The 23,509-nt window shown below is 52.8% G+C and overlaps 6 protein-coding genes across 6 annotated transcripts; all 6 read right to left on the reverse strand.

The window, feature by feature from the left end:
* Position 1: 1 nt before the first annotated feature.
* B0T23DRAFT_20084 (uncharacterized protein) lies at positions 2-5,281 on the reverse strand. The gene is made up of 6 exons (XM_062833381.1): positions 4,248-5,281; positions 4,077-4,193; positions 3,434-4,001; positions 3,024-3,361; positions 2,773-2,962; positions 2-2,682 (listed from the first exon to the last, which is right to left on the reverse strand). The coding sequence occupies exons 1-6, from the start codon at positions 4,903-4,905 to the stop codon at positions 456-458; spliced, it is 4,098 nt and encodes a 1,365-aa protein (XP_062697192.1). The 5' UTR covers positions 4,906-5,281; the 3' UTR covers positions 2-455.
* A 4,305-nt stretch (positions 5,282-9,586) lies between these two features.
* B0T23DRAFT_434783 (NADP-specific glutamate dehydrogenase) lies at positions 9,587-11,410 on the reverse strand (the record flags this gene model as incomplete). The annotated part of the gene is made up of 3 exons (XM_062840511.1): positions 9,587-10,962; positions 11,024-11,299; positions 11,365-11,410. 3 exons carry the CDS (start codon positions 11,408-11,410, stop codon positions 9,920-9,922), a joined length of 1,365 nt encoding a protein of 454 aa, XP_062697193.1. The 3' UTR covers positions 9,587-9,919.
* A 2,578-nt stretch (positions 11,411-13,988) lies between these two features.
* B0T23DRAFT_20156 (uncharacterized protein) lies at positions 13,989-14,966 on the reverse strand. The gene has a single exon (XM_062833396.1). The coding sequence runs from the start codon at positions 14,726-14,728 to the stop codon at positions 14,108-14,110; it is 621 nt and encodes a 206-aa protein (XP_062697194.1). The 5' UTR covers positions 14,729-14,966; the 3' UTR covers positions 13,989-14,107.
* On the reverse strand, positions 14,966-16,363 carry B0T23DRAFT_20145 (ferritin-like domain-containing protein). The gene is made up of 2 exons (XM_062833395.1): positions 16,064-16,363; positions 14,966-16,002 (listed from the first exon to the last, which is right to left on the reverse strand). Exons 1-2 carry the CDS (start codon positions 16,237-16,239, stop codon positions 15,204-15,206), a joined length of 975 nt encoding a protein of 324 aa, XP_062697195.1. The 5' UTR covers positions 16,240-16,363; the 3' UTR covers positions 14,966-15,203.
* B0T23DRAFT_20137 (uncharacterized protein) lies at positions 16,345-16,925 on the reverse strand. The gene has a single exon (XM_062833391.1). It carries the CDS (start codon positions 16,819-16,821, stop codon positions 16,489-16,491), a length of 333 nt encoding a protein of 110 aa, XP_062697196.1. The 5' UTR covers positions 16,822-16,925; the 3' UTR covers positions 16,345-16,488.
* A 1,653-nt stretch (positions 16,926-18,578) lies between these two features.
* On the reverse strand, positions 18,579-22,969 carry B0T23DRAFT_306891 (uncharacterized protein; the record flags this gene model as incomplete). The annotated part of the gene is made up of 3 exons (XM_062834403.1): positions 18,579-18,618; positions 18,674-22,607; positions 22,846-22,969. The coding sequence occupies 3 exons, from the start codon at positions 22,967-22,969 to the stop codon at positions 18,579-18,581; spliced, it is 4,098 nt and encodes a 1,365-aa protein (XP_062697197.1).
* Positions 22,970-23,509: the final 540 nt, after the last annotated feature.

The raw sequence follows: 23,509 nt of genomic DNA on the forward strand, positions 1-23,509 counted from the left end.
TGGAGTTTTGGCGATTGGAGGTATTTGCTATTTAAACTATAGGAGAAAATGACGTGTGAACCTGTTCGGAAGAATAACACACGTATTCATGATTGGTCTTCGTCGGACTAGAAACGAGTTAGAGGGGAGTGATATTGGGTTATTATCGTGGATCGCCAATCATACTTGTGCCGATATGAATCTCCGGGCCTGCCAGAGTATTTTGCTCAGTGTCTATGTACGCACTCTTCTACTCGTCATGGTATCAACCTCATTCCCAATTTATGATTTCGTTTGAATTTTTCACAAGAGAAAACCAATACCAAGTCAAGCACCAGACGCTGTACTGGTAAGAAAAGAGAAAAGCAGAGTGAAATATCCAACTTTTGTCGGAAAAAAAAAAAAAATTGATCCCCATGGTTCCAAAGATATCATCAAGGTCCGTGGTCGTTACCCTTGTCTCCTTATCATGGCTCTCAATGAAGCAACTCCCCAGAATCTACCATCGCTTTGAACTCATCCTGTGGCTCCACAAACTTGTACGTCTCGCCTCTGCACACCCTATCCACCTCCTCCCTCACAAACGGATAGACATCCTTCCAAGCATTCCGCCCCATCCACACATCCAGGTGTCCATACCCGGGCACAACGCGCCTCTTGTAGCTTGTGTCGTCCATGCCAAAAGTGTCACACAAGATCTCGTATGTGCGCTCGGTCGACTCTGGTGATAGCACGGCTTGGTCGCGGCCGACGAACAGCAGGAACGGGATGCCCTTGAGCCGTTGGATGTTCTCGGGCGTGTCGAGGCGCTGGCACAAGGGCTCATTGGCCATGACGTGGCCCTCGGCACCCTGCTTCATCAGCAGGTGGAGCAGCTTCATGTTGACGCCGCCGAAGAAGCGGTCGATCTGCCGGTGCGTGGCCTCGTTCAGGTTGCTGTGGTTCCAGCACCGGCCAAACACCAGGCTGGTGCGATGACAGGCCGCGTTGTTACAGATTTCCTTGCGCGGTTGAGGGTAGAGACGCAGCAGCTGGTTGAGAGCTTGCTGGACGTAACTGTCGTCGCGACTGGTGCTACAGCTGAACCAGTTACCGGCGAGGGCCTTGTAGATCTTGTCATAGGGGCCGGTGGTGGCCTTGATCAGGTTCATGGTTTGCCAGATAGGGTTCATGAAGACTTGGGAGCAGGAGACACCCAGGAACCAGTCGGTTGGAATCGTGCCGTCGAGCATACCGGTAGAGAGGGCGACGCTGCCCATGCAGTGGGCGATGGTGTAGATCTTTTCTTTCCCGTAGTGCTCTCGGATATAGTGCATGCATGCCTTGATGTCAAGACGGGCATCATAGGTCGTCCAGTTGTGCTCTGCAACCATGAGCTGTCCGATACGATGAACTGTGATGAACACGCGATAACCGGCGCGTCTGAAGTAGTTGACGGCGTTATACCGGATGGTAGGAAGGGCAAAAATATGGTGATCAACTGCCGCGCCCGGAACCATGAAGAGGTTTTTGATGTTCTTTTTGTCGTTATCAGGATAATTAGTTGGCTCCCACATATGCAGACGAGTGCAGACTCCATCGTCGGCATAGATGGCAAAGGATTTTGTTGGTGCTGTGTTGTTGACGTAGCCTGTGGGCATCATGCTTGGGTACTCGAGCGGAGTCAACGGCGCCATGAAGAGGGAGAGAGACTTGCGGGTGAAGAAAGTGAGGAAACTGGCCGCACTGGCTACCTTCTTCAAGAGGTTGCTGCCTGTTGGAGTCATAGTCATGATCTCGGAGAGAAAGTGCTTTGGCTGGATGTTCATGATGCCCTTGGCGAGCACCTTGCCCCTCCTCCAAGCATTTTCATCGTCAAGATTGCTGCACATTCCATCCACATGCTCGCTGACGGTCACATAAAGTGTGCTAGTCGAGCGCCAAAACTGCAGAGGGTTTAGCGCAACAGACGAATCGACAACCTTGTAACCATGGAAGTGCAGCCTCCTGCCATCGACGCCGGTCATATCAAAATCATACGTCAAGTTCCGGGTACCAGGCGCCTTGTCATCAATGATGAACAAATTGAATTCGCCTCTCCGAACCATGAACGGTGAACCGGGAATTGCGGGGCACACAAAGGTTCCCGTAAGCATGGCACGATGCTGAGCATGCGAAAGGGTCCTAAAGGTGTCGAAAGCCTGCACACTGAGGAAGAAGCGAGCGCTTTCGCAGCGCGATTTGGCGGTCCGGTAGGCAAGCTCGTATGTAGACCGTTCATCCGTTTTCATGGTGGGATCATGGTGGATGAAGCCAGACATGACCTCAGTGAAACCCATGCCGCTCGAGCAAAGTTCCTTGGCCATTTGAATAGCTCGGGTTGCGTAGCCAAGACTGTGCCCTTCTTCCACGGCTTCGATCCTTGAGACAGTCCTCACTGGCAAATGCTGCTTGGGCTTATGTTGTGGCTCACCAAACAGATCAAGGATGCCGTTCTCCTCCTCGCTGATGTGCAAACCCTGGCGTTGACAGTAGGCTTCAACAGACCGCTCCGCTAGGGCAGCAATGGTGGCGAAAGGATTGGTTCCCAGAGCGGTGGGAATCACCGCGGCGTCTGTGACAATGAGGCCATCGTGGGTCTCACTTCCGAGTCCCGTGAACACCTCACCCACATGATTGGTGACACCGGTCCGACCCGTATTGTCTCGGGCCATACAAGCTCCGCTACAAGTTTCGAGATTGTGTTAGTCCAACCATACGTGCCGTAGTATACTACTTAAACGAAAGTATGGTGGTAAGTAAGGAGTAACATACCCGATCGGATGGACTGTTATTTGCTGGTTACCCAGCATAGCGTCGAAGGGGCTCTTGACATAGGTACCGCCAACAGCCTGCGTCGCTTGTGCCAAAAGGCTATTGAGCTTCTTGACATGATCACTTCGACCAACGCCAAGGAACTCGAGAACTGGCTTATCATCCTGCAAAGTCAACATGGCCTGGTTACCTGTGAGGGTGTTAGTTTCGCGATCATTGGGCTTTGCTCAAGCTTTATTTGGCCTGCTTACTGTCATGGGACATAATGAGATAAACCTGTGTCCTCTCAATGGCACCCTTTTTGAAGTAAGGGCCTAGGAACCGGCTACCGTAACGAGCCAGAGCAGAGTGTGCCTTGTCAAGGACAGTCAGGTTCTTGGGCTCTTCACTTCCCGGCATCAAGTCTAGCATTGCTTGCAGGAAATGGGCGAGGGCGTGAGGAACCGAGCCCTCTTCAATGACGAATCCGTCCAGAGGGTTCTCTAGGTTATGCCTGCAGTCAATGACACTGGTAATGCAAGGCCCAATGGGGTTATATGGCGAAGGGTATGCCCGACCGATGCCGTTCACCGTCTCGTCGGTGTTGTAGCTTATAGTGAAAGGTCAGCTTAAACCCGCTTCAAACAAATTTCCGAACAATTTGAAGAAAATGAAAACTCACCCAAACGCCAGTATGTCTCCATTACCGCTCATGTTCTGGCCGACCAAGTTGCTCATCTCAAGTCCCATCGCTTTGCTTCTGAGCAGAATCTCAGGGGTTGCAAGGGCGCCAGCGCCCAGGAAGACTGCTTTTCGCGCCCGAACCCACATCAAATCGCCGTGAAGGTTGGCCTGGAAGTGGCCACGGTTGCGGCCATGCCAGGCAAAGTAGACAAGATAGCCGTCATCGTTACCATTTTCGTCCTTGGCCTTTTCGACGTATCGCACCTCGCACTCGCAGAACAGTTCAGCACCCCAGTTCCAGGCATCAGCCAGATATGTAACCAGCGTGGTCGTTTTTGAGCCGTCGTTGACGCCAGTAGCATCCTGGCCGGTCAAAGCTGATGCGGTCATCTCAACACCACAGCTATTTGGGCCGTTTTGGAAGCGTGTTGTCTGCTTGACCTTCCTCCACTTGTCACCATAGCCCATATACTGGGCTTGCTTCTTGAGGAGTTTGGCCTTGGGAAGCTCGGGCCAGTCATCGGGGTACTCTGCCGGTTCGAGCACTTTCTCTACCTTCTCATAGTCTATGGCGAAGATTAGTATCCATCTTGTGAACCACCTGTGCTCCGCAGGGCATGTGAGAAGGCCGTTCAACTTACACTTGTCCAAAGAGTCTACTTTGTTTCGGATCTCGGGAGGCCAGGCCTTCATGGCCAAGGTACCTTTATCAGCCTCCATGAAGACATTAGCGTTCATAAGACTTGTTCCACCAAGGCCTAGAATTACATGTTAGCTGACTCTACATCAAGTTTCTGCACAGGTATACATACCATTAGCCACAACGGCATTTTGTCCCTTTCCGAAGATCAAGTGATACATGCCGGTGGGATCACCTGTCTCAACGGGTATGCCATCCAAAGATCCCGGTGCGAAAGTACCGGAGGTATGGAGTTCCTTGAAGGCATCCGCGGCACCAGTAGGGTACTCGCCAGGCCACTTCTCACGGCCACGCTCCAGAACACACACTGATGAGCCTGTGCGAGCCATGCGTGACGCCGCAACACCACCACCATAGCCGGATCCGATAACCACGACATCGTAGGCAACCTGTATAAGTTCGACAGGCTTCGAGATTCTTGGAAACGCTTGACGGTCTTGGTCGGCCACATAGCTGCGCACCTTGGTGTTGGCTCGAGCGCGAGGACCCCCAGGTTGGTGGTCATGGACTCCCTCCGTCAAGATCTGGTGAGACTCTTGTTTGGACCGAGAGTAATCTTGAGGTTGTTGCTTGGGGCTCCTATGGGGAGTTGGGGGGAAGTCGGACGCGGGTGACTCGGTAAAGGAGGCGTCTGAGTCGCCGTTCGTATGTGTAGAGCCGAGGAAGAGGCCAGCGGTGTCGGTTTTCACTCCGAGTTGGTGGCCACTACAAGCCGGGGTCGGCGGAGGCGACGGAGCCCCGTTTGACTGGTGAGCTGATAGCCTATCCATCTTCTTAGTCCGGAGGATATCAATATGTTCAAACCAAGTCTCCTGATAAAAGGGCTTGAGCTGAGGACGTCAATGGAGGGGCCGTTGTTGCCAACACAATGGGTATAAGGTGGCTATATATCTTGTGGACCACAGATGGTAAAGAGAAAAGGAATGAAATAACTCTAACTAAATCAATGCAACACTGCTAATGAAATTTGAGAGTGAATGGGGAGCTGAGGAGAGATTTCGACGCTGTTGACAGAGCGGATGGGAGGTGTCAGGCTGATATATCTGGTGGCCAGAACGACCTCATGTTCTGCCCTAGTCCTTGGTATCCTAACTGTCTGATGGAGACGCCATAACGTGGCACTGGTCTAGCCCGACAGGGCAAAGGAGCAATAAGAGTTGCTCGAGAAGCTCCATGGAAGTGTGGGTGGAAAATGTATAGACTTGTACATCGGTAGTGTATTACCTTACCTTACCTTACCTACTCCGTGAGGTATAGGCTAAGGAGGATGAGGGCTGTGCACTGCGTCGGTCTGTATCCGTTCCGGTAGAAGATCTGATACTTTCGTGTGGAGAAAGACGAAAACGGTTACCCGGCTCTGCGCTCATGGCTCAGTATCGGTAACGTGAAGGCGCAGTGTCAGCTCCGTCTTAATTTGAACCTTGCTCCTTGGTTCCCCGAGGCTGCGCGGAACAAAAATACATTATAGCGGAAAATGCAAATCACCATTGGCCGAGGTCCGTACTCCGTACCCAGGGACGACAATGGAGGGTTGCAAGGGGTATGTATGTACGCCGAGTGCATTGCTAGCGTCTGGATATCCACCGAAAATGTGCAATGGGGACGGCATGGCACCACCATATATGAGAAAGCTCGAGTCAAAGATGCTGATTGTTGTCGACCATCATGACGGTGTGGGTACACGAACTGCAAGCCTCATGTTTCCCGAAGGATGGGGAGGGGGCAGTTCGTGTGGAGTTGCAAGCCACGGTGATTCCTACAACAAGACAGGAAGCCTTGCCTCTTCTATGATTTTGACAGCCCAAAAAAATAAAAATAAACATTTTAGAGAAAATTGTATCAAAATAACGATAAAGGGGGGGGAATTCTTCGGTGATGTTCAACGATGAGTTCTCTTGACTATGCGTATCAAGTGGTGTCGTGGTTCGGAATAGATGAGCCGGCTACTCCCGTCATCTATCCCAACGATACAACTGACATGGCAGATTCACAGCCAAGCGAAGACTGAGCTGAATTCTTCAGGACCCATTGCGACTTATCCTTGCTGCTGTCCACGTCGATCAGCACCAGATCTTGCCTTTGCTTGGGAAACATATCTGAAGCTCTTTTCGGCCTGGAAATAATTGAGCTTTGCATGTGACTCTGAAGCCCCTGTCTTCCTGAGATTTTTGACGGCGTTGGCTGCTATTCAGGGTCGACCTTTCGATACGAGGATAGCGCCGCGAGGCTTTGTTGTGAGTTTATTGTCGCAAAGGCAATTTGTGACGGTGGATTGCAGCTCTGGTCATGGATGCAGTTCGTGTTGTCCGGAGAAGGGTCTCGAGCCCTGCACACAGCGATGAAGTTGCCATTGGACGTGTTTGGATCATTGAGTGGTTGATAGCCCCTCTCGCCCCTGCACTTCTTGGCTTAGAGATGCTATTGCCGATCTTATTGGCCTGGAAACGAAGCTAGCACCCCCGGTGGTGATAGGACGAGCCCAAAGCTACTGGACGAGAGCTACGCACGAGTCTGACCTGGGAGAACTCTTCTCAGTTCCATTTCCGTCTTTTCTCCTTCCTCGACTTGTTGTCTTGTACACTACTGAACATTGTTAGCAATGCGCGAGTACTCAGATGCAAGGTCGGTTTTCTCCTACTGTACCAGATACTGGGTATCACGAACGACCCCCATGTGGCCATTGCCATTGTCGTCATCTTTCATTCCGGCTCATTACGGTTCATGTCCGGGCAGAACGCCAGAACGCCAGAACGGGGACGTTGACTGGATGCTCTCCACGATCCGATCACAATGTGGCTCAGCTTTCAGAGATAACGCGCGATATTCCGAGAAAGGGGGACGTCAGAGAAAGAGGCACGGAAGGCAGTCATCGTCATGGAGAAACGAATGGGGATCGGTTCCCGGCGTAATCTTCAACCGGCCTGTTGCTCCTGCCGCTCTCCCGCATTTCGAGGTTGCATTCAGCCCTGAAGCAGGTGGGTGAGATGATGTTCGTGCAGAGAAGGCCCTCACTCCGTTCTCGTGGCGGCCAGTCCGTGTGGTCGAAGAACGGGAAAGAACATTTGCCTGGTCACGAGTACGCCGTGCAGATACTGCACCCAGGGCAGTCGACAATGCGACAGCGGGTGGTGAAATGGCTCGATTCAGCGCTGTATCATGTACGGTATCATGCCAGCTGCATGATACTTATCCGTCTGTGTCTCGGGAGTCGTTCATGATGACTGATCCAATCTGGGCGGACTGCCCAACATGCTTGAAGGTATAAGCACCCATGGCGGTAGTGACGTTGATTCTTGTCGTTCCTTTCCCTCTTTTCTTCGCTTCCAGTAGCGCGAGTCTACTCGAATCACCGTGGGCTCTGTTAGTCAGCATCCACATGGCAAAGTTCGTTGGTGGTGAAACGATCCGTTGTCTCTCTCTACCATGCTTACTCGGTATTCGGTCAGGTCTTCAAAACGGACCGTCTGACTAGCGACCTGGCGAGTAGGGCTGAGGCTGTGCTAGACGAGCTACGGACATCAAGTTCCTTTTAACGTTTAGCCGAACGACAAGGGAACAAAAGTTGACAAGGGAACGCAAGGGTGGTACACTACAAATCTCAGCCGCCGAGTGCGAAGAATGTTCGGTCAAGACAGTCCAGTGCAACGTAGATGCCTGTACTCGCATTGGGTCTGAAGGGCATTTCTAGCCCAGACGACCTAAGAATGTGATCAACAACCGACCTCAGCCGCGCCATGGGTTGCTCTCTCTGAGGGTAATATCTTGAGGAAAGAGAGGTTCTGTCCAGTCGCACAACTGAATGAAACAGGAGGCAACGAAGGGAGCGAGAACCGGCCACTGCAGTTTTCACTCCTCGCCATCATGACGGTCTGGAAGCCAGTTTCTAGTCGCAGCCCCAAGAGGGAAGGTGCGACTCGACAGCCTTGCGATAGTTACCAGCTGGACATCGTCGCTTCCATGCGATGGGACGGATCTGAGGAAGGGACAGCGTACCAACCGATTGGCATCTGTCGTGGTACTTACGCACGTCGGTATCAGTAGGTACCTACACAGTACTACACGCAGCCGTAAGGCTCCGTCCAATGCTTGATGTCAATCGAGCGATATCGATCTGACCCTATAGTGTAGTAGTTCTTTTATTAAAGCCATCGAATAATTGATGACTGCCTTGAGCGCCAATCTAGCCGTCCCGTCTTTCCTATAAGGCATCAGCAATTCAATTGGAATCATCCATTGGATCTCAACTTCCAGTGACACCAACATCGCATTACACCGTACCTTGCTCTGAAATGTTAGTCCAAAGGTGCTGACATCCAAGAATTTCCCTTCGTGTTTCCCAGCAAGCAGGCTCCCTCGTGATGCCTGTATTCTCATTCAAGTCCCAATTGCATGATTTCTTGTATCGTCCCGAGCCAGCTTGTCCCTCTCTACTTAGTTAATTATTTGTTTTCTTTTTTCCTTTTTTTTGTTTATTCGCAATTCCCTGTTTGCTGGGTTCAAAGTGAATGAAGCCTCAAAGTTTTTGGTTCTCGGGTCATCAGAGACTTCATAAGACCGAAATGGAAAGAGTAGCACCAACGCAAGGTGACACCAAGCTGTTCCCCGTGGGGAGGTGTGGTTGTGCCGTCCGAGGATTGGCGAAATTGGATATGCGTGGCGAGATCATTTGTGCCAAGAGATGTTGCTAGGATGAAGAGTATGTTGAAGGAGGAAGGCATCGCCACCACAACATTGTTTCAACCCCCTGGACTTTTGACTTCGGTGCTTCCCCAACTCCTTCATAGTGTTATTTGAATCATGATCACCCCTTTCGGTTGCTAAAGTTGTACAGAGGAAGCTGAACGAGGGCACGGGAATTAGGCAACCTGCTTATTTGTCGCTAAGTGGTTTACTCTTGCACCAACTTTTGGAGCCGCGGTAAGTACAGGAAACTGTTAGTGTCCAATTAAGACCCTAACTCTCTCACCATCAACAGTCCAATGGGATCAGACACTCCAATACTCCAGCTCACCAGCTACGATACGGGCACGAAATGCGAGCCTCTCGTACACCCATACGCTGGAATTAAAAGCTGTGATGAGTCGGCCCCCATTTCTCAAAGTCGCCGTATCGAATCGGAATCGTTGATAACTCGAATCAGAGAGAAACAGGGGAACAGAAATACTCGAAAAAAAAAGCGAAGAGTAATTACAGAAACGGGCAACATCGGAATTTTTGAAACTCCAAATATGGATCCAGTCTCGAACAAGAATGACACGATCCGGCGTTGTCTGCGGCGCAAGAGGTCATCGATGACTTCAACGCAGTATTACCCTGATTTCTGCCAAAGCTGCGGGTACCAACATTTGACATGGCCTGGAAGTGGTTCGGGATTTTGAAACAGCCAAAGTTAATTCTAAGTACGACAAACCCTATGGGGCGCAATGCAAGGAATTGGCAAGGCAGACACACTTACAGTTATTGAGGACGTACAATTTCCACGCAACAGGGAATTGGAAGCACGCAGCCAAGATTATCACGGTCACTAGGAACGCGTTGCAAGGAAGTCAAGTTTTGTGTGAATCGACAGGTAGGATATGAATTCACCAATGGTATATGTACATGGAAAGTCATCAAACCCGCCTCCATCTAAAATAGACACAAACGCCAAAACAACCCAAGCCTGCTCGGTAAGATAGCATGGCAAACCCCAACTCCGGCCCGTAATTTTCATTGCTCAGTTCCCATCATAAAGACTTCCTTTTTTTTTCCCCTTCCATTCTCATTAAACGGTAGAGAAACCATTTAGTTCTTAGACCACCAGTCGCCCTGGTCGTGCATGGCCTGGGCAACCTTGACGAAACCAGCAATGTTGGAGCCGGCAACGAGGGAAGGAAGCTCGCCCTCAGCAGCCTCGACGTAGGTCTTGGCAGTGTTGAGACCGTTGAAGAAGGCGTTCTTCATGATGTCCTTGAGCTTCTCGTCAACCTCAGCCTGAGTCCAGTTGAGGCGCTGGCTGTTCTGAGCCATCTCGAGACCGGAAACGGCAACACCACCACAGTTGGCGGCCTTGCCGGGGGCGTACCAGACGGCCTCGCCCTTCTTCTCCTTGCGGTTGTTCTCGAAGACCTCGATGGCCTCGAGAGTGCAGCCCATGTTGGAACCCTCGGCGACGAACTTGCAGCCGGCGGCAAGGAGACCCTCAGCCTCCTCCTTGGAGACCTCGTTCTGGGTAGCGCAAGGAAGAGCGATGTCAACCTTGCCAACGTGAAGCCAGGGGCGGGCGCCCTCGATCCACTTGACGTGGCCAGCGTGCTGGAAGGTGGTAAGAGACTGACGGGCCTCCTTGATGGCCATGATGGCGTTGATGTCCTCAACAGTGATGCCGGACTCGCCAGTGGCGACAAGGGCACCCTTGGAGTCGGAGAGGGAGACAACGGTGGCGCCTAGCTCAATGAGCTTGAGGGCGGCGTACTGGGCGACGTTGCCAGAACCGGAGAGGGCAACGCGCTTGCCAGCGTAGGAGCCGGCGCCAGAGTACTCGAGCATGTGGCCGACGTAGTAGACGAGACCGTAACCAGTGGCCTCAGGGCGAATGAGCGAACCACCCCAGGAGAGGCCCTTGCCAGTAAGGACACCCTCGAAACGGTTCGCAGCCTTGCGGTAGGCACCGAACATGTAACCGATCTCGCGGCCACCAACACCAATATCACCAGCGGGAACATCGGTATCGGCACCAATGTGCTTGTGAAGCTCGGCCATGAAAGCGCAGCAGAAGCGACGGATCTCAGCGTCGCTCTTGCCCTTGGGGTCGAAGTCGGCACCACCCTTGCCACCACCCATGCTCACTAGAGACGCCGAGTCAGCAAATCTGGTATTCTGGTTTTGTATATCTGTTCGGTCACTTACGGCCAGTAAGGGCATTCTTGAAGATCTGCTCGAAACCGAGGAACTTGAGAATGGAAAGGTTGACGGAGGGATGGAGACGGAGACCACCCTTGTAGGGACCGAGGGCGGAGTTGAACTGGACACGGTAACCGCGGTTGACCTGGACGTTGCCGTTGTCGTCCTCCCAGACAACACGGAACTGAATGACACGCTCGGGGATGGAGGCAACGGTGAGGGCGGTGCGGTACTCGGGGTGCTTCTGGAAGAGGGAGGAGTTCTCGAGAGTGTAGGCCAACTCTGTGGTGAAAATCAAGTCAGCTCTATGTCCGCGGCTAAACGATCGGTTTTTCTCTCAGACATACCCTTGTAGGCCTGCTCGAACTCGGGCTCAGAGGGAAGGTTAGACATTTTGAATGTGGTGAAAGGGATAAAAATAAATTAGCGGGTTGGCCACCGGGTATCGATAAAGTTGTGCTTGGCGGGAGGGCAAGATGGATGAGCAAGATAACAAAGACGAGAGGGGGCACAGTTTTCTGGAGGAGGAGAGGAAAAGACTTTATACAAAATAGAGCTGGGGCGACTGGGGGAAGGAAGCAGAGGTAACCTTGAAGATTTGGGGAGGAGCCAGCGTGAAGGAGGAGACCTCGACTGGGCGAGACAAGACAGACGGGATGGAAGGGCCCACGGTCGGAGGTTCATGGCGAGGATGGGACGAAGCTACTACGCTTGTCCGTGACATCGGATCCTTGTTCCTGTCTCGATCCCCCCTCGATCCCCTCGTCCCTAGTGCTTTCCCCGTCCTCCGAACATGGAGACACCTGGAGGCGAGCATGAAACCACCATCACTTCGCCTGTACACTATTTTTTTTTCCCAGGCGGCATTCAAATCCCGCGTTGCAGCCCGCGAATAATCCCAGCCGCAGAATGCCATTGAGGATTGGGAGCGTGGGGCCCATGGGGGCACTCGGGGTGGTGGGGTTGAACTAGTAGTCCCTGTCAGTCTGTCACTGTGTACTTGGCCACCAATGGTCTTGTCCCTATCTACTTGTATGTAGACGGGATGTGGTCCCGCCTGGCTCTGCAATTTGTATCAGATGCATCCAAATGTCGCTCTCCAGATTAGCAGATGTGGCCTGAACCGGCAGTGCGGATTGCATAGCGACAAACGCGATACAATTCGTCGAGGAACTTTGTTCACCAACGTTTTCGAGACAATATGCGTCATGTCTCGCGAGCGACGGAGACGCGCCTTTCTCCTGTGAAAATCTTTCCACCCTCCTTCTTTCCACATCCATCTGCACATGTACACTACTGCGTACACAAGGCGTGGGATATCACAGCACAATAGAACAATTATTGACCAAGCACTTGGGTGGGAGGGTCGCGTAGAATTGCCCGCTCTTCTAGACTTGAAGGTGTGACGGGCTGTGTCAACGTCATTTCTCTTATCAAAGCTCCGAGGTCGGCTCTCTTTTCGAGCTACCGATAGTAGAAATATCCCGCCTTTTATTAACACTAATTACTACTTAGTGTATAAGGTAGGCCACAGTGAGAACATGCCCGACGCTGTTTCCAGCTTGGAATGTAATTTGAACGTGCAATAGAGTCGTCACTGATCTATCCATCGTCAGCACTAGCCACTCCTGCCATGGCACGGGCTGTCCTGCCCGTGCGCAGAATTTTGCCAGTTGGGGCGAGAACTGAGAAGTGAGACCCGTCCGTCCTGAATCAAGACATGGCAGGCCAAGACATGGCAGGCCGGGACTGCGCTTGCTGCGCAACCTCGGCGAGCTCCACGCAGGGCGCCACAGCCGCATACATGATGGATCGGCTGCTGTCTTATCGGCGCATGCTTATTGGTCGCCTCGACGGTTTGGTAAAAAGCTTATGTGAACAAGTCGTGAGTGGTTTCGTTCTTCTGCTCCATTTGGTTTCGCATGGGTTTGCACGCTGGACCAGCCCATCCTTTCTGAGGCAAAGATTGGACCACGGACCAATGCCAAGTTGCGCCAAACCCCAACTTCGCCCACTCATTGCCAACGCCGCTTCAGAGTCGCTACCGCCGTCGAGCACTCCGACCTCGCAGGTCGCGTGTCGTAGCAGGCTGTCAGGTCAGTCATGCAACGCTGCGGCAGCATCAGGGTTTTATTGGAGGATATGGGGTGAATGAGATACGATTTGTCCTTTTGCTAACGAATTGATACTTGTCATTGGACTGTTTGATCAGCTACCTGGGGAGGCCAGAACAGGTTGCAGTCCGAAACCGCCCTTGGAAGCAAGGCCCCTGCTTGCCATGCACTCGTCGCCGTTGTTGACTTGGTGTGAATGCATTCCCAAGTATACATCCTTGTCGCCAACCCCCACCTTCCTTCCTGGGATACACGATAACGATTCAGGCACGTGTCAGCGTCCCTGCAAACTGCAGCAATTGTTCAGCCTTGCAGGAGCTTATCAGTGGACGGAGGGGCAATGAAAAAACAAAGTCAAAAAAAAAAAAAAAAAAAAAAAAAAAAAAAAAAAAAAAAAAAAAAAAGAGAGAGAGAGAAGATAAGAGAGATTGTGGTGTATCTCCGCCACTACCACGGGTCGCGGTCCGCTTCGGCGAAAACCAGATAAATACTCCTCGCCATCGACAACGAGCGTGGAAAAGTCTGGGCAGACAACCACACCACAGTTCAACGAGAAGCTACGCCGAGTTAGTCCGACAGCGACTATCCAAAGCGACAACGTCAAAAACTCGACATGCCGAAACTTCGACGATTAATGGAGCGTTGCCGGCCTCGTCGAGTACACTTCTCGGACCAGCTTCGGGAGTAGGTCTGCTCTCCGGTGGCAGTTTCGCAGCTCAACTCTTTTCTCCCAAGTAGTTTTCCGCCGGCTGGCTTGTTTCGGCGAGTACACTACACGTCCAACAGGTCCATCTCTAGCGCGGCACAATCTTCCTATTTGCGTGGCGCCGAAATGAAAATGAATCCGACTCGCGAAAAGAGGCCACCCGTGAAGTGGAAACAAGCTTCTTCACATCCTATTCTTCCCGATGGTCAGCGCCAACACCAGGGGCAATCCCGGCCGCTAGACGCCGCCGACTTCGGGTTGCCAGTCATGTCAATCGGCGGGAACCCCCGACATCGTGCTCGTGCCCGAGTCCACATCACGGAAACACCGCCCGACCAGTAAAGGTATCAAGAGATCAACCAGTATCTCGACCGTACCCACACATCCGCCTCTCCCATCAACCCCGCCAAGCGACGATTCGGGGCTAAGCGGCACCAAAACCCCATCTCCGAGCGGCCAACGCGGGTTTCCGGTGCTGCTGCGAGCACTTGCAGCCTGTCTGCAAAGTGAAGCTCCCGCGTTTAACATACGGTGCGACCTTATCTCGCATGTGGGCGCTATATACGGGCCGACATACCCTTGGCGCTGGACTTTACTGGTACTGTAGCTGCCAGCTTGTCGCAACCAAGACGGACACCCATCTCCGCTCCCAGTTCGTACTTGCCCACCATTCGTCCATCTTTTGCGTGGTTTATGTTTGAGGCCAGCGTTCTGTGACTGAGTGACTGGCCTCCACACGAATGTGGGTGTCGGCGATCTCGAAAACCACCGAGGTGCACAGTTGCCGGTGTGTGGTTTGTACGAGACTTTGTGAATCACTTCACAGCAGCTTGCCCACTGCCTTTGAGCCTGATGATGCGGCCAAGCTAACTTGAAAGCTGTCCGCCTCATTTTCCGATCTGTCTGTCACTTCCACTGATTGATCGTCATCAATGGCAAGAGCAGCACAACAATTGCCTTGCAGCGCACTTTCCCATCGCATCCCAGATCACGCTTTCCGTCGAGTCCAGTGGCCAGGGGCAGCTCTCTGTCGAAAAACTGGAGATGTCCCTTCCCTTGAAAACGGAATGGCAAGCTGGACTTTTCGGGAGAGCAGGGTTGCGGACAGAAGCATATATCACTGGCCATATCCCGATTGTTGACGAGCGGAACAGGAGTCACTTTCCAGTTTTACCGGACGACGAAGAAGACGTGCCAACGTACGAATTATGTACAATTGAAGATTTGCCAAGAATCGAATACAGAATCATTACTTTCCATCGTGTCTCTACTGCTCGTTCCTTCTGCTTCCCCACCCACTAACGCCAAGACATCTTGCTGACAATGGCGATACAAACAGAACAACCGACGCTCCCCATCAACCGTTTCACGACACCTGCATTACGATCGGACCAGCCACGATGATATCATCCGTCAGCTTGCCTGTCAACGGGCCCGCGCTCGCCAAGTTCACATAAACAACGCCCTTCAAGCCCTGCGGCACCACGCACGCGCCCGTAGCAGCATCGAACGCCGTGAATGCCGTACCGCCGGGGATGCCACCCGTCGTGAAAGCGCAGAACTTCGCGCTACCCGTCGCCGACGCATCGCTGCTCTGCAGCTTCACTTGCGACCCGGCAGCCGCCACCGTCTTCCCGTCCCCGCCCATTGTCAGCGTCGGAAACGCCTTCAAGATCAGATTGCTTCCATCGGGACAGCTCGCGATGAAGGGCGCCGCAAGGCTGAACACCTGTTTAGGAGACAAGGGCGTGTCGAAGGCCTGCGGCACCGCCACCACGCCGCTCGCCGCTCTGATGAACGTCTGGTGGCGTGCCTCGACCGTTAGGATCGAGGCCGCGGTGGTCAGGATGCCCGGGTCGGTCACGAGCTGCGCCGCGCCCAGGTATGCCGACACGCCAACGTTCTCGAGCACGGCGGCTGTGGCGACCATGGCGGCGGCAGAGGTGACGGCCTGGAAGTTATATTTACATTCCTGTACGGGCTTGGCGCCGGCAGCGGCGATGGCGCCCTGGAGCAGGATTACGTGCTCCTCTTCGATGCTGCCGATGCCCTTTAGGTCCTTGATCTGAGACTCGGAGAGCCCGAGGGCGGTGAAGTCGGCGGCAGGGAATTTGGCGAAGCCTTCGCGGTAGAAGGTATTTTCGAGGTGCTCAAGCGTAAGAGCGCTGGAAGACAGGTTCGTTAGCTGATGTGAGGCTTGTGCAAGCAGAGAAGAGGAGAGCCTACAATTGCAGGATATCTACATCCGTTAGACCGGCGGCGGCAGCAAGGGCATTTTGTCGTCTCATGAAGCTGTGGATCTTGAGTTGGTTGTCTGTCAACTTGGGGATGGCGGGCAAGGCCGAGGTCAAGGCAGCTAGGCATGCCGTGATCAGGCCGAGGGTCTTTGTCATTGAAGGCATATTGTCTTGCTGGTCGACTTGCTTCGTGGCAATTTGACGTCGAGGTACAAATGTAGGTTGTCTTTCTTTTGCGATGTGTCTCCTCCAAATGGTCTCTTTCTCGTCGAAGAAATGCGAGCCTGGTCCTGTATATGCTTCTGTGCGTGTGTGGACTATGCTGGTCCCAGTATTACAATATGAGTAGGGAAAACCACAAGGCAGGGCCGTAGGTTGCTGGACTTTGTCGATCGTCGTTTAGACAATTGTCGTTCAGGGTTGATGAAGTGACGAGCACAGCTCGAAGAGACAAGTAGAAAACTCGAAAGGAGAATGAATGGAAGCAGCAAGAAAGCAGACCCGTGCTTGGTATAAAGAATGAATGAAACAGAAGAGTAAATGCAACACAAACACAACACCAGGTTGACAATCGATCGTGAAGGTGAAAAGGAAGATGGTGAGAAACGAACAAGAAGTGTAGGAAGAAACAACCGTCTGAAGATATATCCAGAAGGAGACAACGTCACAGCCAACAAGAGTCGTGATGATACGGTGCTGGCGAGCGCCAAGGGGCCGGATCACGGAATATGTAGTGTACGGGGTCATGGACCCTACCTACATTTCACCATGTAAGGGCAAGGAGATAGCTTCACTCAGCGGCAAACGGCTGTTGAGTGTTCCGGGGATCTGGGGTAATAGTATGCGGAGATAGTGGTCGTTCCCAAACCACCAGGGACTGACATGGGCAGGGGTTCCTCGAGTTGCATGAGTGGTGCAAGAAGCTCGGAAGCAAGTGGTACGTATTACATACCTATCATATACAGGTATTGCTTAACATAACTCGAATTAAAAGTTGAAATTTCCCAATTGAGGGGCGCATGCGGATCTGACTTGCTGGAATGTCAATAGCATGTGAGATACGAACAAGCCGCTGTCTAGCTATATGTCATGTAATGGCATAGAGGAAATATTTGGAAACTTCCGAACACATCCGATCCCGTCCCTTATCACAGGTAGTCTAGGTTGGCGAGGTAGATATCTATCTGGTTACAAGGCAGGAGAGTAAGTAACCAAAAGAACTACACTAGATCTTTGCCAACTCTTTTCTTCGAGGGTTGACTGAATCAAAGGTGATTGATGAAAGCGTCAAGTAACTAACTAGGTAGCCAAGCCATTCTTGACGTTTCGTTCCTTCGTTCTGGACTTCTCAGCAGCCTCTCTTGGCTCAATCCTAGCTCTACTCTGAACCACAACGATAGAGCCAGAAACATGTGGAGGCATGTAGAGAGAGGGGTATGTAGTTAGAAACAAGCCATTTTCATATCAATGCAACATGATCAAAATCATGAACCTGGAAGCTCAACTATCCCAAACGGTCAACCGAGACTCCGAACCAATAACAACAAGCTCATAAGAGAATTAAGGTTGAGGGTTGGAGGTGTATCCAATCTTGCATGCGCTCGGATATCTCCATTTCCAAAAGAAAATGAGAGTCCTCAAGATATAGACAGGGGACGGGGTTACACCACCACGAAAATCTGTAACATTAGGGTTGTTGGGGTTGTTGAAGGGGGTCATCGCCTCCATGTCTCAAACACGTTTTAAAGGTCTCACGGGTACACGGATTTGTTCTAACCCGGTACCCTTACCAAGCCTTTTCAAGCTTGATTTGACGTTGACTGTCTCCTACCTGCTACCTCTCCTCACACTACTTGATGACAGATTTCGATTCGTGAACACGTTCTAAGGAAATGGAAGACATGGATGCCGAGCTGGAAAGAGATGTTTTACGATGTATATACACCCATTTTTGCCCACACTCGGCATGGGTAAAGCTTCCTCAACAGCACATGCTGGGATGTTTCCGACGTCAGCACATTTGCACTTGCGATAAGCTTGATTCGGCCGAATAGCCACGCCACCTTATTGATAATATTCCGCCTTCTTCTCACTTCATCAAATAATTATAATTTATGTCTGTGCTCGGCTTTTGCTGTCTTACTGATCCTCATCATAACGTATTCATCCCCCCGTCACCAAAGCTATTTGAGGTAGCCAAATTATGATTGATACTCCCATAGGGGCCCCTTTCTGTCACATAGCTGCCACCCGCCAATTTGTCCATGTTGAGTGTGATAACACCTTCGCGAATAAGCCAACAGACTATAAGAGATGCACACCATATCGTCAATAAAGGAATACACCCACATAACAATCTTGAAGACGTTGCTTTCTAACACATCATACATCATCCGTTCCTCCTACTTGTTTGACAAAATCTCCTCATGACGACGGACATTAAGGTGAGTCATCTTAACCGTTCCTGCACTGCTGCGCATCTTCTTTCCAAAGCATCAAATCATTTAGAGGGCATAGGGATTGAGCGAGCGGATGGTCAGGCACCTGTGTGTTTGGTCAGTTGTGCATGCTGTAAAGGAAGAAGGGATGTAGAACTTACGGTGGGCTCTTGGAAAGGTCGGTCTTGAGGATGACAGGCACACGGGTCATCTCCGTTACATCCTGGATGTACTCGCCACCCTCCTCGCGGAGCTTGAAGAGCTTCAAGTACTTCTCCTTGTTGGTCAAGCGAGCCTCGGGCGCCTCACCGACGGGTACCTTCGAATCAGACCGAGTACGGTGGAGGGTACCGACGGCCTCAGCCGCAGACTGAGTAGGTGAGCCAGGCACGCTCTGAGTCGGGCGCTCCGCAAGAGATGCGCCGGCCATGGCCTCGGTGATATCAGAGGCATTGTCCTCGATATCGTCCTCGTCCTCGTCCTGAAACAGGGCGTCAACATCATCGTGCGAGACGGTACCAGTCTCGATCTGCTTGCGGGCAGCCTCCTCGCGATCCTTCTTAGCGCGTTCGGCCTCCTCAGCCTGGCGAGCAGCAGCGAGAGCATTCGAGATGCGCTGAGAAGCGGCTGCCTTGGGACGCTCATCTTCAGGGACGTAGGCGGAGCTGGGAACACCCTTCTCCCAGTAGAGTTCAAGAACTCTCTTCTCCTTTCTGAACTCAGCCTTCTTCAGAGGAAGCTGGTCGCAGTGGACGCGCTTCTCGAAGCCCCACTCCGGAATGAGAACGTCGAAGGCAGACTCGTACACACAAATGACGATACCCTCGCTAATCAGGTCGCCATTAACCTCCTGCCGCTTCTTATCCATGGTGCGGCAAGATTCGATGTGAACACTCTGTTCCTGAGCATTTTGAGCCGAATCCTTCTTGGTGTTGCAAGACTCAACGGTCTTGACAAGGTTCTCCAAATCCTCAGTATATTCAATCTTTCCATCAGAAAGAACAGCCTCAAGCTGACGATGAACAATAATGTCGGCGTAGCGCCTGGTGGGGTACGTGAAATGAGTGTAGAGGGGTAAGTTTAAAGCATAGTGAGGCCAAAGCAGACTGGCAGTCTTGCCCGCAATGAAGTACTTGGCCCGCTGCATGGATTTGACAAGGAGGGTCTCCATACCCTTTCTGATGTCAGAGTCGTCAATCTTGAACAAGCTATTCTGTAGGGTACCACTGCTAGTAGCGTCAATGTCGTAGCCCAAAGCAGTCATACGGTCAATGATAGTCTGTAGGCGGCGGGAGTTAGGAGCAGACTGCCTGCGCAGAAGGGCTTTCTCCGGGAGTCCCTGCGCCAGACGTTGGGCAACATGGGTGTTAGCCTTGTGCATAAGCTCTTCGACAAGTTCAGTGGCCTGGCTAGACTCGAAAATGTTGTGCTTAGGCGGGATGTTCTCATCATCAAGTTGCTGGAGGAGACGGAGAGGCGCAATGGGTTCGCCACCGGCGCCCAAGCGAGCTTCACGGAACTTCTGGGCGACAGCGTTGAGAATCTGGATGTCCAGAGCCTTCACAGACGGATGGGAGAATCCGCTGCTACCGGAAATAGCTTCATCGATCTGGCTAAGCGATACCTTTCCGCCGCTCTTGACGATGCCCTTTCCAATCCAGGTGTCCCCTTCAGCTACCGCGCCAGTCTGGGGGTTGACGTGGAACACAACGCTAAAAGTCAAGCGATCCTGTTCAGGAGTGAGGGTGCAAAGCTCGCTCGACAGCTTGGGGGGGAGAAGGGCACAGAAGCGGTTGACAAGATGGACCGCAGTACCGCGCTTCTTAGCTTCACGGTCAACGAGTGAGCCGGGCTTGACGAAGTGGGCGACATCGGGAACGTGAATACCAATTTCAATCTTGCCGTCAGGCAACTGCTTGAAATGAACACCGTTGCCAAGCTCGACAGAGCTATCTAATTCAACAGTGAACACATTCTCGCCACGGAAGTCACGGCGAGCGGCAAGAGCAGCTTGATCCTCACTTTCAAGCGACCAGTCTTGCTGGCTGACGTTGCGCAAAACAGCCTCAGCAAACTCGTCGGACGCGAAGTTGTTGTCACGAAGGAGGGCATCGGTCTCAACCTTAAGATCACCCATTTTGCCCAGCTTCTCAACGAGGGTACCAAACGGATGCAGAGAAGTGATGGGCCAGCGCTTGATGCAAGCCACGAAAATCTGGTCCGCATAGTCCTGGTGCTTCTCCACGAAGTCCTTGGGGGCTTGCTCGGTAGGAATGGCAATCAGAGGGACACGCTTGTCCGTGGGCTTGAACCAAACGATCTTGGGCTTCTCGTGGGAGCGCGAGTCTTGTTGGCGGCCATTGCCACCGTCTCTTGCAGCGCGTTCAGCTTCCTGCTTCTCCTTCGTAGCCTGGCTGCTCGGGCGGAGCAAACCAAGGGTACCAGAAAACATTTGGCCGGGAACACGCTCAATAACAGCAACAATGTGACCAGCAAAGAGAGGCTGCTGCTCATCATTGATCTCCTCTTCCTCGACCAAAAGAAGACTTTGACCTTCAACCTCCACGTCGTCGTTCTTCTTTTGAGTAGGACGTTGTCTGAGGCTGCCACGGCGGCGGAGTCCCCCCTCAGCGTTGCCATTGTCGTCACCAGTATTTTGGCCTCCACTAATGGAGCCAGAACGAGTGTCGGTAATATCCTTGCGCTTCTTCTTTTCTTCCTTCTCGCGCTTCTGCGCCCACACCTCACCAACATCCAACAGCTCGACCGCAACGAGATCACCTTCGAGAGCACGGTTGCGATCCTTGCTGCCGCAGATGAAAATATCGGCGGGAAGCAGGCCATCCTGCGTCGAGACGTACGCATCGCTTCTGTTCTTCTTGTTCACGCGGAGAATACCAGAAACAAGCTGGCCGTTACCCAAGAGGGCAGGAAGAGTAGCTTGGGGGAGATAAGGAGTGAAAAGCGTCTTCCGCTGCTGTTGCTGGCTTTGCTGACCAGGAGCAGCCATTTGAGGAGCGTGCTGGCTGGCGGCAAGACCAGTAAGTGGCTGACCATTCATCTGAGCAAGCTGAAGAGCCTGAAGCTGGTTGAGCTGCATCGGATTAAGTTGTTGGCCAGGGAAAACCTGGGGCATCATCATCTGACCGGGGAACTGGACCAGCTGAGGCTGTCCAGGATACTGGAATGATCCAATCGAAGAGATGGACTGGCTCACCGAGCCGCGGCTGCGGTGACCGGGCTGGAAGCCCTGGCTCTGAGGAAGGGCAGCGGTCTGGTCCTGAGCCTGGTTCTGGTTCTGGTTCTGGTTCTGGTTCCTCCAGTTGCCGTCGAAGTTGCGGGAACCAGTGCGGGCATGGCCGCCACCAGGAGCGCGGCGAGAAAAGTCGCTGCCTTGGCCCATGGAGTCGGTAGAGAAATGGCCTCCGCGGCCACCACGGCCATTGGCACCAACAGCCATGCTCTGGCTCCTGCCATGGCCGCCACGGCCGCCACGGAACGACGATCCCTGAGCTATCTGGCCCTCCGCCGGAGCAGGAGTGGTGCTCGGGGTGGTCTTGGCATCATCCTCAGACTTCTCGGAGGAGCCAGGGGCAGGAGCAGCAGGGAACTGGAAGGTAGACGTCGTGCGCTTCTGTTGGGCGATCTCGGCGGCCTTTTTGGCATCAGCCAAGGCCAAGGAATGTCTTCTCTGATGACCGCCGCCGGATCCACCACGACCGCCACGACCGCCGGTGCTGTTCTCTCGGGCGTGACCCTGGGTGGGATCTTGGAAGTTGCCGAACGTCGAACCAGAGGCGCCGGCAGAGGGAGCAGGCGGCGGGCCCCCCATGCCCATGTTTGGAATGGCCGACTGATTACGGCGATGTGAAAGCGGTTGTGTAGGAGGAGCTAGGGGCGGCTGCTGCTGCAGCTGGACCGGGAACTGGAAGCCCGCCTGAGGCGCCAAACCGGCAATGGGCTGGAAGTTGGTGAATCCGCCAGGGCCCAGGGGTTGCGTGGCCGGAAGCATGCCGAGGTTGGCATATTGAGCTGTAATTTGCTGTTGCTGCTGCTGAAGGAGTTCGATCTGCTGCTGGATGGCAAGCTGTTCCACTGCACCAAAAAAAAAAAAATCCAGTCAGTACGCCAACGCATTGAAGGGGGGGGGGGGGGGGGGGTGAGGGGTTACAGTCAGGACACAAGACGGGAACGCGAAGGGGTCAGGGGTACGATCATTGGCTTTTGAAGCTTTTCGCCACGAACAAGAACAGACTAGTGCAAGAGCGGTAGAGGGGCGCCGCAATAGTACACGATGGCAATGGCGATGACAATAGCAAAACTCAAAACATACTGTTCGTGTTTGAAAACATACTCATCAACGGGGTCAGCTCCGACGGGCTTCTTCGATGGGCGATATGGAGCCGTCGGCCGGCGGGGCCAGAGACGCCTCCTTGAGGCTGCTGTTGCTGATCCATGATGCAGGTTGTTGGGACGGACAGGTGCAGATGCCTCGGGTGATCCAGGCAGAAAAAGGTGCACGTCGAGTGCGAATGCAAGGCGAAGTCGGCGTTGGAACTAAAGCGTGTGAAGAAGTAAAGTAGAGCACGAGACGAGTCGAGTCGAGTCGAGTCGAATCGAATCGAGGCGTGGTCGACCGAACAGAGACGAGGGGGAAAGTTATTGAGCTGGGTTTATCTTTTTTGTGTGGCCGGATTGCCGTTGCGATGCATCAGATGCGATGGGAGTTGCGGTATGTTTGGTTGCGGTGCGGAGACGTCGCCCCAAAGGACAGTTTTGTTTCGCAGTTAAAGCGGATTGGATGAAAGAAATCAAGTCCAAAGAGGTTATAATGAGAGATTGAAAAGTTGCTACGAGGGAGTGTAGAGAGAAGGGAGGGAGGTGTCCGGCTTTGCTAGTTGACGTTGAAGCTAGAGGGAAGCCTGAAGCCGATGCGGATTGAGGTTCGTGAGGAGGGAAAGGGAAAGGGAGAGTGCAGGAGGAGGAGGAGTCGGAGG

The sequence above is a fragment of the Neurospora hispaniola genome (genome assembly GCF_033458365.1).
Source record: "Neurospora hispaniola strain FGSC 10403 chromosome Unknown B0T23scaffold_1, whole genome shotgun sequence".
Lineage (NCBI taxonomy): Eukaryota > Fungi > Ascomycota > Sordariomycetes > Sordariales > Sordariaceae > Neurospora > Neurospora hispaniola.

Excerpts from the sequence above, each read along its gene's own strand:
- B0T23DRAFT_20084 (XM_062833381.1), bottom strand. The coding sequence starts at position 4,905 with ATGGATAGGCTATCAGCTCACCAGTCAAACGGGGCTCCGTCGCCTCCG. Across the intron at positions 4,002-4,076 it reads AGTAGACTCTTTGGACAAGT|ACTATGAGAAGGTAGAGAAA; the intron begins GTAAGTTGAACG and ends TCTTCGCCATAG. Across the intron at positions 2,963-3,023 it reads TCTCATTATGTCCCATGACA|GTAACCAGGCCATGTTGACT; the intron begins GTAAGCAGGCCA and ends ACACCCTCACAG.
- B0T23DRAFT_20156 (XM_062833396.1), bottom strand. The coding sequence starts at position 14,728 with ATGAGGCGGACAGCTTTCAAGTTAGCTTGGCCGCATCATCAGGCTCAA.
- B0T23DRAFT_20145 (XM_062833395.1), bottom strand. The coding sequence starts at position 16,239 with ATGCCTTCAATGACAAAGACCCTCGGCCTGATCACGGCATGCCTAGCT. Across the intron at positions 16,003-16,063 it reads GATGTAGATATCCTGCAATT|CGCTCTTACGCTTGAGCACC; the intron begins GTAGGCTCTCCT and ends CCTGTCTTCCAG.
- B0T23DRAFT_20137 (XM_062833391.1), bottom strand. The coding sequence starts at position 16,821 with ATGACCCCGTACACTACATATTCCGTGATCCGGCCCCTTGGCGCTCGC.